The 16211-nt window shown below is 36.0% G+C and overlaps 2 protein-coding genes across 5 annotated transcripts; both read left to right on the top strand.

The window, feature by feature from the left end:
- The first annotated feature begins 351 nt into the window (after positions 1-351).
- LOC103327977 (F-box/LRR-repeat protein At1g67190-like) lies at positions 352-6023 on the top strand. The gene is given in 4 exon segments (XM_089049840.1): positions 352-812; positions 1154-1875; positions 1877-2064; positions 2066-6023. Coding segments are annotated over 3 exon segments (1254 nt in total). The 5' UTR covers positions 352-812; positions 1154-1410; the 3' UTR covers positions 2667-6023.
- Positions 6024-8532: 2509 nt separating this feature from the next.
- On the top strand, positions 8533-15736 carry LOC103327958 (transcription factor TGA9). Of its 4 annotated transcripts, XM_008230356.3 has the most exons (13): positions 8536-9236; positions 9386-9547; positions 9736-9818; positions 10199-10275; positions 10393-10656; positions 11527-11574; positions 11660-11719; positions 11843-11920; positions 12048-12096; positions 12477-12748; positions 13086-13307; positions 14999-15141; positions 15410-15736. In XM_008230356.3, exons 2-13 carry the CDS (start codon positions 9432-9434, stop codon positions 15495-15497), a joined length of 1500 nt encoding a protein of 499 aa, XP_008228578.2. In that variant the 5' UTR covers positions 8536-9236; positions 9386-9431; the 3' UTR covers positions 15498-15736. The 4 variants fall into 4 exon arrangements, with proteins under 4 accessions (XP_008228563.2, XP_008228573.2, XP_008228578.2 ...); XM_008230341.3 differs by having other exon boundaries at positions 8533-9547; XM_008230351.3 differs by lacking the exon at positions 11527-11574 and having other exon boundaries at positions 8534-9547.
- The last annotated feature ends 475 nt before the right edge of the window (positions 15737-16211 follow it).

Raw genomic sequence — 16211 nt, 5'->3', positions numbered from 1 at the left:
TCTCTCTCTCTCTCTCTCTATATATATATATATATAATTTGCTCAATAATGTAGGAATAGCCTTAAATTAGCGTGAATATAATTCTAAATAACCTCTTTTCTTTTATATAATAGGTTATACTTTTAGGAAACATAACTACCCATGTTATCTTTTCTTAATTCTAAAAATAAAATAAAATAAGAAAACCAATTGGCACATGCATGAGCATGTACCAAGGGGCTAGTATAGATAAACATGATGGATTGCATTGAAGAGGACTAGTCATACACATACAAAGTAATTAGTCACAACCTAATGCATTCTATAATTAGAGACTAATAACTTGAGTCATAGACTCATAACCCACGAGCTTACCAGTAAGGGTTTTTTTTATAAATATTTTAGCTTCTCTGATAACTTTTTCTTTTAATATTTATTTTCCAAACATCCTTCTCGATTGTTGTATGATTTTTACGATAAATCTTGTTGTGCGATTGCCCAATTGCGGGGTTTTTATGAAACAGTTTCTTTTGACAAAAACCAAACATCTTGTATGACAAATTATGTAAGTAGGGATGAATTATCTAATGAGGATACTACTGCTCACCTTGATTTAATTGATTATTGATTCTTCCTCTCTCTCTCGATATCAGAAGTAGCGGATCTCAAGCCTATGCTCAAGGCTTTTCTTCTTGATCCACTCTTCATCTTCATCAAGTTTCCATTTCATTACCATTTGTTCAATCATTCTTTAATCTGCATTTGCAATCCATTTCAAATTGTTCTTCTGGTTACTAACAGCACCTTTCACCACCACCTTTTTGATCTCCAGGTAATCAATTTTTTTATTTTTCGTTTCTTCATTTGGGTATGGTTGAATTCGTTCTAATGCTTTTTTTTTTTTTTTTTTTTTTGTTCTTTCGATATTGTATTTATTACCCACTATAATGGATACTATGAGAACTGAGTCGTTTTATTTGCTAGGAGTTTCTTCAATTCAGATTGATACCCTGATATTGGTTTTGTGGTGCTAATGGGTTTTGTATGTATGGTTTTGATTTTTAGTTGGTTACAATTTTGCTACTGTTGAGCATTTTAATTTCTTGAAGCAAAATCTGGATTTTTTTAATGTTTTCAAGTTACTGTAGTGGTGTGTGTTTGATTTTGGTTTAGGGATCCCATAAACTGTGGTGGACCAATTATTTTCTTTCTTTGTTGGCCAGCATTTCATTTTTGTTGATTCCACCAGCCTTCTGCTATTAGAGTAGTACTATCAACGGGAACATCTATTGACTGGTTTTACAAATTCACCTTGATTTTTGAAGAGCATGACAATTTGCTTCTTGGGAGATTAAGTATTTCGATAATGAGTTGATACTTTGTGGAAACCCAAGTGGTGTTTTTGAGAAAATTGATTAGCGTTGTGGGTTATGGAGCACCTGCCTGTTGAGGTCATTGGTAACATACTGTCCCGGCTCAGTGCTGCGCGAGATGTGGTGGTAGCCTCCACAACATGTCAGAAATGGCGAGAAGCTTGCCGCAAACACCTTCACACGCTTTCATTCAATTCCAATGATTGGCCTGTGTATCGGGATTTAACAACTAGTCAATTGGAAATCTTAATAACGCAAACAATTTTTCAAAGTACTGGATTACAAGGTCTATCAATCTTAATGGATGATGTTGAAGAGTTCTTGGGTTCCACTGTTATTGCATGGCTCATGTACACCAGAGAAACGCTTCGGCAATTGTCTTATAATGTTCGGACTGCTCCAAATGTAAACATTCTAGAAATTTCTGGGAGGCAAAAGTTGGAAATGTTGGTCTTGGGCCATAATTCTGTCACAGGAGTCGAACCCACATTTCAGAGATTTCCTTGTTTGAAATCTCTTTCTTTTGAGGTACGTTAGTATTTCAGCATTGGATCTGAGCCTTTTGCTAAGTGCATGCCCAAAGATTGAAACCTTAGAACTTGTCAACCCAGAGATAGCAATGTCAGATGCACAAGTGACTGTTGAGCTGAGCAGTCCAACATTAAAGAGCATTTATGCAGAAAGAATCAGTTTGGAAAAGTTTATATTGGAATATCTTTCAGCGTTTGCACATGAAAGCTTGTGCTCTTGAGGTCTTTGAACTCATTGGAAAGGGGACCTTGAAGCATTTCAAGATTGATGATGTTAGTGTCTTTCATCTTGATAACGGTGATAATGTTGAAAACCTTGAGATTGTAGATATTAGCAATTTTACAATTATATGGCCAAAATTTTACCAGATGATCTCGAGATCGTCAAAATTGAGGAGGCTTCGGCTATGGGATGTGATTTTTTATGATGAGGATGAGATTGTGGATTTAGAAACGATTGCTGCCTGTTTACCACGGCTGAGTCATTTGTCATTGAGTTATGATTTAAGAGATGGAGTGCTTCACTATGTTTTGCAAGGATCTTCTCATCTGGAGAATGTTACTTTCTTGGAGCTTGGGTGGACTCTAATCAATGATCTCTTCATACATTTTGTTGAAGGGCTGTTGAAACGATGCCCAAGTCTTAAGAAATTGGTTATTCATGGGGTTTTTTCAGAAGCCAAAACCCATGAAGAATGCCAAACGTTAGCAAATTTCACCTCATCCATCGTCCAGCTCATGAGACAATACATGTATGTAGAGGTGCAGTTTGAGTACGAGTAGAAACATTGCAACAAATATGTGAAATTCCAGTTTTGTTCAATTGTAAAAGCGCATATGCAGGTAAATTTTACAGCTTGTTGAGCATGAGCAGCTTTTTGCATTCTATATGATAGTTGATCTGTCTTCCCCTGATTGATTTAGTAGTTTCTTAAACAAAAAATGGCTCAAGATCTCTCTCTCTCTCTCTCTCTCTCTCTCTCACTCTCACACACACACACACACACACACAGAGTTACGTGCTCATGTGCAAAAAAAGGTGTGCACACACATCCACACATGCTAGTGCACACTGTTTTCTGTTGTTTTTCCTTGCTGATTTGCCTCCTTTTTCTTATGTCGCTTTTGTAATCTTTCTTCAAGTGCCTTCAAGTTCCATTGATCGGAGTTACACAGTTTACCCCTGGTATTTGTCTCGGTTGTCTTTTTTCCTTATTTTGTTGTAACTTATAGTTGTGGTAGCAATGCAGTTACAAATTTATTGTGATATTACTGTCACTTCTCCCAAATTTGAATGTTATTATGCTTCCACTTCAAAAGGCATCTGTCTTTTATATGGTTGAGACTGTAGGTTTAAATACAGTTATTCACTGGAGCTACTCTGATACAGAAAGCATACATCTTATTGCTATTTTAAATCTATTTTAAAATCACTGATTTTAGGAGAAGAAAGACTAAAATAAAGTGTGGTTGTAATTTTTCTGTCTGTTCACTTAAAGCGTTGAGTATTATCAATGGCTGGCAATTGGGGCCTTGATTACCTCATTCAATGAAAGGATCCTCACTTGTCAGCTATATGTTGGCAGATGGGTAGGAATTGCCGAGTTCTGAATTAGGGTAACATGTGAAAAAGGATTTTTTTTTCTCTACTGGCATCTTATGATTTCTATAACAGATGACCATTTCTTCTTCTTTTGGTTTTAAAGGATTGTCGAAGTGTTAGTCCTTATAAAGAGGAGTGCGCTAGGAGTTAGAGCCAGGAAGAGTAATTATGTTTGAGAGACCTTGAAATTCTTATAATTGGTTGGGGGCTGTTGAACAGTGAAAGATGTCAGCTTACCTGACTATCTTCACACCTATTTCATTTTATAATGACAACTTATTATAATTTATGATACTGTTTACTTAATTGATCTCTGTGACCAGTTAGCTAGTATTTCCAATATTCTTCAAATGTACATTAAAATATCTTCGTTGCATGTTGAATGTCACATCTCCGCCATCATTGATAGTTTTGTTCCTCTGCTACATTCTTTTTGGTGATGTGAAAAGTTTCTTGCCCTTGTTGTGATTAGTCCATCTTGGAGTTTATGTCTCTTGTTTCTGCACCAGGAGCTTTATCTAATTGAATTGATGATAGATAAACTGCATTCTCATAAATAGTCATATGTTGATGCATGTGCCTGATTCATCAGCTAAGTCCACTTCAGTGATCAATATGATCATTCCTTGCTAAGGCTAATTAATGATAGCTGAAGCCTGGATTTCTGGTTAGATAGGCAGTTGCAAAAGACAGATGCAATGGAAAGATATAGGAAAACGAATGATGAAATTAATTTAAAGACTGTCAGTTGATTATAGAAACAAGTGTAACGTTTAGTTGTGTGATAGATAATAGAGAATGTTGTCTGAATATAATGAAAAATTAGGCATCTTGCTTTTTCAGGTTTCTTTTAGTTTTGGTTTTTTAGCATGTTGTCCATTGGGATATCAGACACCAGATTGTGTCTTCTGGCCTTTTCACCTTGTATTCTAGATGAGGATTTTTATCATTTTTGTTTTTCTGTGTTGGGGTATTGAGCGGTTTGCAACCTGGAGTCTTTGAGTATCTATCCTCCTCTGTTTGATTGGATCTTCACATCTTGCATTAATTGTAGTGTGAAACAGGAGCTATGCTGCTAAATTTCTTCACGAGAATACGTATACAGGCTATGATACATATCTACACATATATGGTTGAGTTCAAAGAAAGAGTTCTGTGGAAAACGGTAATGTATGATCTTTTGGACTCATTAATTAAGTATAAAAACGCCATATTAAGACACTAAACAATTTTTTTTCCGTAGACTATGTCTTTGCATGGCGCCTGGAAATGCACATGGAGTCTTCGGCCTTGACCACTGTATGTTATGGAAATGAACATAGTATTTGAGGCTATGTAGCATTCAAGTTAATATACCACATTTAAGGCATACTTCGACCACTTGTTTATACCATCCCATTTTGGTTTTTATATGAGACATTAGGGTCACCAATTTGTTCATCCAGAGGTTTATGGGATAAGGTGCTTCACTGATTTTCATGTTCTCTTCCTTCCCTGTTTTCAAACTTAATATTCTATGGCATTTTTTCTGAGTTTTGAACAGCCAGAAAACTGTTATGTGAAATGGTTATAGTTCTAAGACCATAGAGTGAAAGATTCCTACTCAAAATTATGGTGGTTAAGACTTTTTGAAAAAGTAGGGTCTGTTGAGATATATTTTTGTTGTGCTCTGGCAATCTCTTTTCTAACATGGACAGGAATATAAAGGCCACTGGGCCAGTCGTGCCCACCGTTTCTGGAGTATTTCTTGAGGTGCTAATTGCATAAAAAGTTGGCACTAGGCATTAGCAGAGTCCCACATTGCCTGGGTACCTTTGAGATGTGTTGTAAGCTGATTTTATGGATGTGTTCTATTGATAGATTTAACATGGTATTAGCGATAGGGCAGGTGTACTGCAGGGATGGTGGGTTTGCATAGTTGCATTTCCTGCCCGAAGTAGAATGGGAGAGCCGAGTGGCTTCAGCCCTAGCTCTGAGATGAAGTGTTAGCCTACTTTGACATTGCCTTGGTACCTTTAAGATATGCAACATATAAACACGAGACCCTCTTATAAGCCGGTCGTAAAGGATGAGTTCTACTTACAGGTTTTCTAGTCATTGTGGATCAGTCACATTTATCTAGATATGTTTTGTTTGCAAAAATCTCTGAACTTCCAACATACAATAGAAAGAGCCTGATGGTCAAGTGCTTATTCTCATGTTTCTTTCTGATCAAAAGACATTTGGAGGCCCTGGGAAGATGCTCTGTTAAATCTGATCATGGCCAAAGCCTGCCCTCGTCTTTGAAGTATGTTGATGATTACGGATTTTTGTTGCACAGAAGTTTCACAGGTACTTGAGTATACAAGCATTGCATTGATTGCAGAGTTATTTGTTGTTCCAACAAATACATTTTCAAACCGGCGCTAAATTGCTTGTGAGCATCCTAGTGGTGGTTCCTCGAATCATAACTTATTATGGTGTTACTCTGCAAACTTGTGTAAAGTTTTTGATATTTTTATTCAATATAATTATGAGATCATAAAATTGGATTAGAAGTGAGAAAGTTTTAATTCAGTTAGCTTATATGCTGAATCTGTATTGTTAGATTGAATCGTCATGTAATGCTTCTGCTTGAGACTTTGTATTTAAAACTTGTAAACAAATTTGGTGTCGTTTGCCATCCTGCAAAAGATCATACAATGTTCCCACCTGTCCAAGGCAAAATGGTCAAACTCAAATGCATGAAAGAAACAAATGCATGAAGGGATCGTACGAATAGTTCAGCGGTCAAACTCAAAACCTACTTTCTTTATTGCTGGCTTTGGAAAATATGAACAAATTTGTAACAGCCCAGGTTGGTCAGAAGACAAGGTTTTTAGTTCTGAACCCTAAAATAAAAATCCCAATGATGGTTTCTAGATTTGAAAATTTCATTTCCTTAGCCGGTCAATGATTTGTGCACAGATTATGTGATCTACATGAGTAATTAGATCTTGGAAATAATCCACTCAAATAGATATTCATCATATGCAAGTCAATATCATTTTTCATTACGCTAGATCTCGTTGGCTGGCTCTAGAGTCCTTAGATGTGTTAGAAATTACGACTCAGATGAGTGTTTTGTCGGGGAAGGTTGTGAGCAAGCTACCGCTCAGTGAGATAGGCTACTGGTCGGCCCACGGAACTCACTACCCTGGCCCACTCTCCTAATCCTCATACAAATTTCCCTTTTTATAATCCAAGGCTATTCCCCTCTGCAATAAATACAAAACTGTATGCGCATTTTCTCTCTCTTTTCTGGTGTGCAAATTGTGTTATGCATACGCCACCGCTGCACTTGATGACCGCTTTAACAACATCTGGACTTCCAAGTCCTTCCAATCCCAATGGCAGCATGCATCACACACCATGGGATAAGAAAGTAACAATTAATTACAATTTGGAAACTTAATCTGTCACATGTTGCAATTAAGAAACATAATTACAGTTAGTTTCTTAGATTTGCTCATGAGTTTTGCTAATCATGATTGAGTTCATAATTACTATCTTAATTGGATTCACTGCTAATCATTGCCCAACATAATAATCTTATTGTTTTTGGTAAAAGGTCAACGGTAGGATCTATCTCAAACACAGCTACCTTTCATGGCATCCCCTACTAAATCTGTGCATTTTACCTATAAAGATGCAGAAGATACATCTAACCTTACAAATGTGGACACGCATGCAATAAAATGATGTCTTAATAATAAAATGCAAGTTGGGTCTGGTTCAATTCAAGCCAATAATACTATAAAAACAACTACATTAATATATTTTAATCTAAGTCCTCTTATTGCTTAGGTGACAAGCAATTATGACTAAATCCAGTTTAACATAATCTACGAGGCCATAATTAAAGTTAGAATTTAAGCCCACCCAATCAGCTATTTCCACACAAGCAAAAGAACATATAAAGAAGTACAATTAGGGGGAATATAAGATCTATGCAATACATAATTATCTGACAAAGTCTGCTTGAGCGATCTCTCATATGAAGAACATGTTGTAAGGTTTATTGGGAGCAAAAGCATGACTTAAGTACATATTTACCTAATCCATGAATATTTCTTAATTTGAACAAAACCCTATTTTATTTTTATTTTTTAAAAAAAACCAATCATTGGTATATATCATAAGGGAATGATTGGTAGAAGGCATATTACCTACAAAGGTAGTAGATGAGCATAACATAAAATATTAATGTTATATACATATCAATCTCTTAATTAAAAAGGCCATGGGTCCATTACAAACTCTCTCTCTCTCTCTCTCTCTATTTATATATTTTCCCCAATAATGTGGGTTTAACCTTAAATTAGTGTGAATATAATTCTTAATCAACTCTCTCTCTCTCTCTCTCTCTCTCTCTCTATTTATATATTTTCCCAATAATGTGGGTTTAACCTTAAATTAGTGTGAATATAATTCTTAATCAACTCTTTTCCTCTATTCTTTTTTGTGCTAAACTTCCAATTAATCTATAGTTATTTTCCTTCTAATGACAGTTTTAATTGGGTTTGTAGCTCCTCAAAGAAACTATAGGTTTGGTACACACTGAAAGGAAACAAAAAAAATACACCTAATGTTGGAATTAGGAGTAGTTTATAAAAGCAAACTCAATAAATCCGCCGTGACATTAGACCCCTGGCTAGAACTCAATAAACATATTTCTATTAGTAGTAAGGAATCTTAATTTGCCATGGTTTTAGGTAATGACAGGGAATGGATGTTGACCCATCAACAAAGGTGATAATACCAAACAAATCCATCTCAGAAGCAGGGATTAAATATACATAAGTGGGCTTTGCTTGTGGATTATTATATTCTAATGTTTTAGTTGAAAATGGTATAAGCAAAAAACTTTACAAATATTTTTTTTAAAACCTCTCTTTCTCAAAGGGCCCCTCCCTACCCCCTAGTTGTCAGAAATAAACTCCATCCCCTCTTTTGGGCCAGAAAAAAGATCACAGAAAACCCATTTGCAGCTTTTCCTTTCCTCCTCAGTCCTCGACTTTTACCATCTTTTGTGAAAGAAAACCTTGTCTCATCTCATATAAAAATGATGAATTCATTGTTATTTATTTTTATTTATCCTGTAAGTACTTGCATCTCTGAAGAGCACAATAAAAAAGAACCAATGGCATAGCACAGGCGGTTAGAAGAGAGAGAGAGTGGAGTAGGAGTCAGTGATTCCAGTGGGTTCCTGCCAAAGACCCCACACTTGATTTTTCAATTTTTTTTAAAATTTTTTCCTCATTTAATATTATAATATATGTTTTTTTTGTTTTAAATTTTCTGTTTTCAAACCCCACACACCCAAGAGGCCTGAGCTGAGAGACAGGTCTTGCAAGGACAAGATTTTCTGTACCATGGGATGAGTTTCAAAATCTGATAATATTTACTAGAGAGAGAGAAGGGTGATAAAGCAACCTCAAGCACAGACAGAGTAATCAATTAGCTTTCTTCATAGAGAAGTAGAGAAAGGAGGAGACAGAGACACCCTCCTCACAAGGAGAGAGAGAAAGAGAGAGAGGGAGAGAGAGAGAAGATCAAAAGTTGCAAACAGAGACATAAATGAGAGAGAGACTTACTGGACCCTCTCTCTCCAGTTGCTTCTTTTAGATTATATCCTTTGATCTTTGCTGCTTTGCTTTGTGTATATGTCTCTTTCAAGTTCTTTGCTCCATATACACTTGGTCTAGGCATCTTAAAGCAAAACAATTGAGGTAAAGAGAGAAGTGAAATTCCTGGGAAATTGTTTTCCCATTCCCAAGTCCTCTGTTTCTTCTAGCTAACTGAAAAAAAAGGAACAAAAACAAAAAACAAAAGTTTTCTTAACTATGGCTTTCATTTCTGCTACATGTCCCGATTCCAGCTTCTTCTTGGAGTACAAAGATGAAAATGGTCTGAGAAAATCTTGCATGGCGAGTCATAGAGTTGGAGAGACTGCTACTGGTTTATCAGAATCAGGACCTTCAAATCACCATGTTCCTTATGCTGTTCTTCATGGGATGAATGCTCCGTCAACCAGTTTTCTGTATGATATCACATCAATTTCCAAACTTTCATTCAAATATTGCAATTTCAAGACTAATTTCCACTTGGGTTTCTTTTACTTTTCCAATTTGATTAGTTTTTTTGCTGTTTGTTTTTCTCTGATCTGTTCATGTTTTTCTTTTGACACGGGCTATTAATTCTTTTTTTGCTTCTTTTGTTGGTTGCTAGCAATCAAGAAGGATCTGCCTTTGATTTTGGAGAGCTGGAAGAAGCAATTGCGCGGCAAGTTAGAAATGATGAAGCTCAAGCACGTATGCTTCTACACCTATCATCATTTCTGCTTTTGGTGACGTTTGATAAAGCATAACCAACCTCTTTAGAAAAGCAGAGAGAGAGAGAGGGGTTTGAATATGTCTACTGGAAGCATAGAGAGAGAGAGAGAGAGGAGAGGAGGGGGGGGGGGGGGTGGAGGTTACCATTTCCAATACAGTAATGATTCTGAGACAAGAGAGTTGAATGGCGTGAGGCTACAAACTTAGAAACCTTTAGCATGATTTTTTACTGACTCCATAACTGCAGAAAAGGAGGATTAGGTCCTCCCTTCCCCCAACACCTTTTGATGCTTTGAAAAAATCTTACAAGTCTTTATTTTGGCGATCCTCTGAGATTTGGCTTTTGTGATTCTTTGCAGCTTTATTCACAGGCAGGCCTGCTGCTACTCTGGAAATGTTCCCATCTTGGCCAATGAGATTCCACCAAACCCCAAGGGTACAGCTTTGACCATCTCCATCCATAATTTATTCTCTCACAATTTTAATTTTGTTTTAGTGATTTTCATAATTACCCAGATGGAAATTTGATTAATTTTTGCTTTGGAAATGGCAGGGAAGTTCAAAGTCAGGAGGGGAAAGCACAGACTCAGGATCACAAGTGAACACTCTCACAAGCAAGGGAGAGGGTGGCCAGTTGGAGCCAGAATCTCCAATCAGTAAAAAGGCATCTTCCTCAGATCACCAACAGGCTTTTGATCAGAAGCATCTACAGTTTCAACAGGCTCAAGACATGGCAATAAGTGACAGCTCAAGAGGAGGAGCAGGAGCAGTAGGAGCTTCACAAAGTCAATCAGCTGCCAAACCATCCCAGGAAAAGGTTCTTTAAATTAAACTCCTGTTTTGCAACTGTAATCTCTCATTTCTTTCTCATATCATATCATCTCACACCCCCACAACTGAGGAAAAAGTTGGCATCTTTATTGTTATTATTACTGTTTTCATCTCTCTCTCTCTCTCCAAAAATTATAGCACAGATCCCAAAACTCAGAAAATCAAAGAAAGACAGAGTTTACCTGATTTCTGAACGATTTTCTGATAAGATGTCTGACACAAGAAAGAGAGAGTTTGTACACACGAAGATATAAAAATAATAATAAAAGAAAGGAAAAGTGAGAATCTTCACAGTAGTTACCACTGTTTTTTGCCTATAATAAATATGCCCCACTTTGCTCACTGTTTTTTGCCTATAACACAACCAAAACTTGTTGTTTCTTTCGACTTCAAAAATCCACTTTGAAATTAGAAACCCAAATTTACTTGCCTCGAGAGCAGCACTCAAGTCATTAGCATCACAAATCAGAAATGCTTCCTCGAAATTCTGTGAGCTTTTCTAATCATTGTTGTAGTTTTGTTTCAATCAAATCATGGAATCTCCCCCTATGGTTCTGCATATATGTCTAATCCAACTATCCAAGCATATATAAAAACACAACTTTTTTTTTCTTCTCCTTAAAACAATTTCTTCTTCTTTTTTTCCTTCCATTTCCATCTATTTTAAAAAAAAAAAAAACCAAAGAGAGATGCCATGCCACCTTCCTCATGTCTCCTTGTTCCCAACCTTAAAACAATTTCTTAATTTATTTTGGTAATTTATTCCTTGTGGGTATTTCCATACTCAATCAAAACTCTCTCTCTCTCTCTCTCTCTCTCTCCCCCCTTTTTCTTATTCACGTTTTCAATGTTCCAGAGGAAGGGAGCTGGTTCTACATCAGAGAATAAACAACTTGATGCTAAGGTTTTCAACATGACAATATTCTTGCATTTCTTCTTTCACAATTTTTGACTTCAACTTTGAACTGAAGTACCTTTCATTGGTTCAGACATTGAGACGTCTAGCTCAAAACAGAGAGGCTGCAAGAAAAAGCCGTCTCAGAAAAAAGGTAAATGTCAGTTATCAAATTATCACACACACACACATTTTAAAAAAAAAAAAAATCTAATTTCCCAGCTACTTTATTTAGCTTAATTATTATTTTAATGATCCATTCTCTCCTTGTCATTAGGCTTATGTGCAACAGCTAGAGACAAGCAGGATAAAGCTTACCCAGCTAGAACAAGACCTTCAAAGAGCGCGCGCTCAGGTTTTATTTAAAAACTATGAAAATTTATTTCTGACTTAAAAATTTACAACAGTTAAGATTTATTATTTATTTTGTTAATCGTATTGAATTTTCTTTTTATTTTTTTTAAAAAAATATATTTTCTTAGGGGTTGTTCTTGGGTGGTTGTGGTGGTGGTTTTGGCAATATCAGCTCAGGTGAGTTTCTTGACAAAAACCTTTTTATGTAAAGTTGATAAATGTAAAAATTTAAATTTCTTTTAACATGGAAGCTTCCAGTCAAATATGGAGTTTGACCAAATTATGGAGAAAAATTGTAGCATGTATTTTAAATGGAGCAGATCTTTCAGATGTATAAAAATGATTTTTTTAATGGTTTAACTTTTATCTGTGCATGCATTATTCAAATCCACCCGTGCTATAACTTTTCAACTTTTAGCACAATAATGTACTCCTTTCACCAAACAATTATTAATGAATATAAATATTTAAAATAAAACATGCGCTTTATTTTCTACGCAGTAAATTGGTCATGATCATGTATAAATTATTTATTTATTTTGTTATTGTTTTTTTAGGTGCTGCAATATTTGACATGGAATATGCAAGATGGCTAGAAGACGACCACCGGCACATGTCGGAGCTCCGAACAGGGTTGCAGGCACATTTATCCGACAGCGATCTTCGCGTAATTGTGGATGGATACATTTCACACTATGATGAAATTTTCCAGCTGAAGGGAGTGGCTGCTAAATCTGATGTGTTCCACCTCATTACCGGAATGTGGACTACCCCAGCTGAGCGTTGCTTCCTCTGGATGGGTGGTTTTAGACCCTCTGAGCTCATCAAGGTTTGGATTTATTTCCATGTATACGCAACTATTTATTCTAAATTATTATCATATATATCAGAACTTATCCAGCCAAGGTTGACATAAAAACATTCAATTTGATCATGCAAAAGTTAATTATTTGCCCCATTTTGACAGTTTTAGGATAATTTATTGTATGTGCCGGTTATACGATTTCTCTTACAATATGCAAGCGGGTCTTACTTTTGTTATTGTGGGAGAAAAGTTATGTACAACCGATATTTCTTGTGTATTATGAATTATAATTAAATAATCTTATTGCCCTTCCCTTTTCACTTGTTTTACTTAATGGGTGTTTCTTTTTGTTATTAATAAGATGTTAACAGCACAGTTAGACCCACTAACAGAACAGCAATTCATGGGGATATATAGCCTCCAGCAGTCCTCGCAACAAGCAGAAGAGGCGCTTACTCAAGGTCTAGAGCAGCTTCATCAGTCTCTGGTCGACACCATTGCCGGTGGGCCAGTCATCGACGGCATGCAACAGATGGCCGTGGCTTTGGGCAAGCTCACTAATCTTGAAGGCTTCGTTCGCCAGGTAAATAAAAGTAGTAACAAACATGATCATGAGAAATAAACAATATAGCATTATTTTATTCATTTGACCATGGAAATCCAAAGCTCATTTTGCATCCATCACGCAAAGTCAAGCATGTACTTCATATATATAATTAATCTCTTTGTTAAAATTGTTTTATAACATGCAGTAGTCATTTTGTTCTTCTTTCTATTGAACCCTAGGAGGTTATTTATATATATATAGCTATTATTTTATAGAGTATTATTATATATTTATTAGCAAGCTTGCCTGGTGCTTTCTGAAAATGAATTTGTGTCGGAGAGTAAAACGTGGTGTCTCGTTCAGTCGATTTCTGAAAATCATTAAAAAGTTGTCCTAGTTTCATATTGCATTTTCCAGATTTGACCGATGTATACATATCGATATCTAGGTAAAATCCGTTCTATAAGTCCTAGACTAACCCACTTTTCAAAATATCCGAGGACTGATTAGATCTTGCGTGACAAATCTGCAAATAGTTGATGGAAATGGAACCCACTCAAACAAGATTAAGATTATCTTTACGAAAAGGGCGGCGATTTTTTTATAGTTGTGGAGCATTATTATAGGCTTCAACGACTACCAGTCAGTCACGCTAATTACTGTTTTAACATTAAGAAGGTGTATGATGTTTTCATCACACCACAAAGAGTTGAAGATGGAACTTGGGTAGGTGACATCAACATGGTAGTTGATCTGAATTCTTCTAACTAGGTCCCTTTTTTTCATTATATTCCTTCTTTCTGTCCTCTTGTTTTGCGCCGCCATTCTCTAACCTACACCTGAAGGGTGAGAATCCAAGGGCTTTCATTTTCACACACATCACCGTGATTTAACATTTTAATTGACTTTTAGTTCAAGCTCCTACTAATTAAAGAAAGCAAAATGGAAACATCCATACTATAGTCAACTAAACATTGTATCTACATTTTTATCATTTCCATGTTCATCCAACCGTTCAATAAATATCTACTGTGATGGTCTTGATGATCATGAATATCCCAATTGACCATGAAGTTTTCCATCCATCAGGGCTGTCACTATCATGCTCTTGGTCAAATTTTCAGACAGATGATATATGATATTATACAGATAGATTGATCACATCCTCTACATGCTTGCCACGTATATAGTTGGCTTTATTGGGTCATCATAATTTCATTAACCCCATAATTTTGGGGTGCACCAGTATTTTTTTTAAGCTAGGGTGTCAATCAAGATGCTGAATGCTAGGGTTTTGGTGTAGTTTTTCCATCCCAAATGTTTCTTTCGGAGGTAGGTTTGAGTGTGATGTTTGTTGAAATGAAAACCGTAGCTGGACCTATCGACTGAATATAAAATTCAGATGGCAAATATAGGTAATAAATTAATTGAATATGTTGTATTATTTTTCTAAACCATGATTGGAACAGTCCAAATTCATAGATGGAACAAGTTTTTCCAATTTCAACTTGTTTGAAATGTTGTTTAAAGGCTGTGCCCATGTGACCTTGCACTAGGGACCCATTCCATGGTCTACATATGCATGATGGTTCTTGTTTAATCTTATATTATATACAAATCAAACATGCTTTTTTCTTCATTTCCTTCTGTCTTGTGTGTCTCTTGTGCTCATTTGGTCGTTCTGAGAATTAAGTAACTCATTATTTGCGTGTCCCAATTGTACTTAGGCTGATAATTTGAGACAACAAACCCTTCATCAATTGCGCCGGATTTTGACAGTTCGTCAGGCAGCTCGATGCTTTCTTGTAATCGGAGAGTACTATGGACGATTACGAGCACTTAGTTCTCTTTGGGCATCTCGACCGCGAGAGTAAGATCTTCATAACGCTTTCATTACTTGCTAGTTTGTTACATAAGATACTGTACAACTGCTCTTTTCCCATAATTTGTCCCTCTTCTCTTACATAGGGTAAAAGCGTTACAATAGGTCCTACACCTATTGTGACTAGTGACAATGAATTTTTGTTCTTGCACATGTTTTTAATGATTAACTTTTGAATTATGATGTATGGATATTCTGCTAACAATGATTACTAATTATAACCACTGAATTAATAATTATGTCCTCAACTCTGCAGGAGCATGATCAGCGATGACAACTCGTGCCAAACAACAACAGACTTGCAAATGGTTCAAACTTCGCAGAATCACTTCGCATCCTTCTGATCAAATCCCAATATAGCAGAGAGCTGCCTCGTAATTAATGGATCAAGTTCTTAGATTTCTAGCTTTACTGGCTGTGCTGCTGGGTGTTCCTTGATCAAGCTACTACTTTAGAAGAGATAGGACATTCTATATATTTTTCTTCTTCTTTCTATTTTCTGCTTTTTTTATTTTATTTTTTTCTAATGTCCTTGTGTCACCACTACGTTATCTTGTAAATGTAATTCAATATTTTCTGTGCATGAGAAGCTTCTTCCACTTGCTTAAAGAAAAAGAAAAGAATATTAAACAATGAAACACAATTCTATAATTTATCGAGCATATTTATGAATGTTATCTTCATCTAACGGCTTTTGCATGATATACACAGAAAGGTGGCGAGAGAGAGAGAGAGAGAGAGAGAGAGACGGAACTGGGTATGTTGTCATCGTCTAATGTCTTTATTGAAACAATGGATGGCTTGTGTTTGTATGTGTGAGAGAGAGAGAGAGAGAGAGGTGGGTTGTTGCATGCACTTCATTTATAAGAAGTGGTTGCAATGAAGAAGATGAATATATTATAGTGCAGAAGGGACAAGGGTAGAGATAAAGGATATAAACTGAGTAGATTGTCTTCTTCCTAATTGTTTGTGGAGAAAAGTTGTATGCATAGAGGGAAAGGTTGGTTGTTACCTTCATTTATATCAAGTGGTTGCAACTTAATTACAAAGGAGAGATT

Source organism: Prunus mume, linkage group LG1, assembly GCF_029339155.1.
Source record: "Prunus mume cultivar Tortuosa linkage group LG1, ASM2933915v1, whole genome shotgun sequence".
In the NCBI taxonomy this organism is placed as follows: Eukaryota; Viridiplantae; Streptophyta; class Magnoliopsida; order Rosales; family Rosaceae; genus Prunus; species Prunus mume.
The sequence above is the reverse complement of the archived record's forward strand: the minus strand, read 5'-3'. Positions and strand labels throughout refer to the sequence as shown.

Bases quoted from the DNA above. Each gene is read 5' to 3' on its own strand.
- LOC103327958 (XM_008230341.3), top strand. From the start codon at position 9,351: ATGGCTTTCATTTCTGCTACATGTCCCGATTCCAGCTTCTTCTTGGAG. The intron at 10,276-10,392 runs GTACAGCTTTGA...TGGAAATGGCAG, and splicing joins GATTCCACCAAACCCCAAGG to GGAAGTTCAAAGTCAGGAGG. The intron at 12,749-13,085 runs GTTTGGATTTAT...GTTATTAATAAG, and splicing joins GACCCTCTGAGCTCATCAAG to ATGTTAACAGCACAGTTAGA.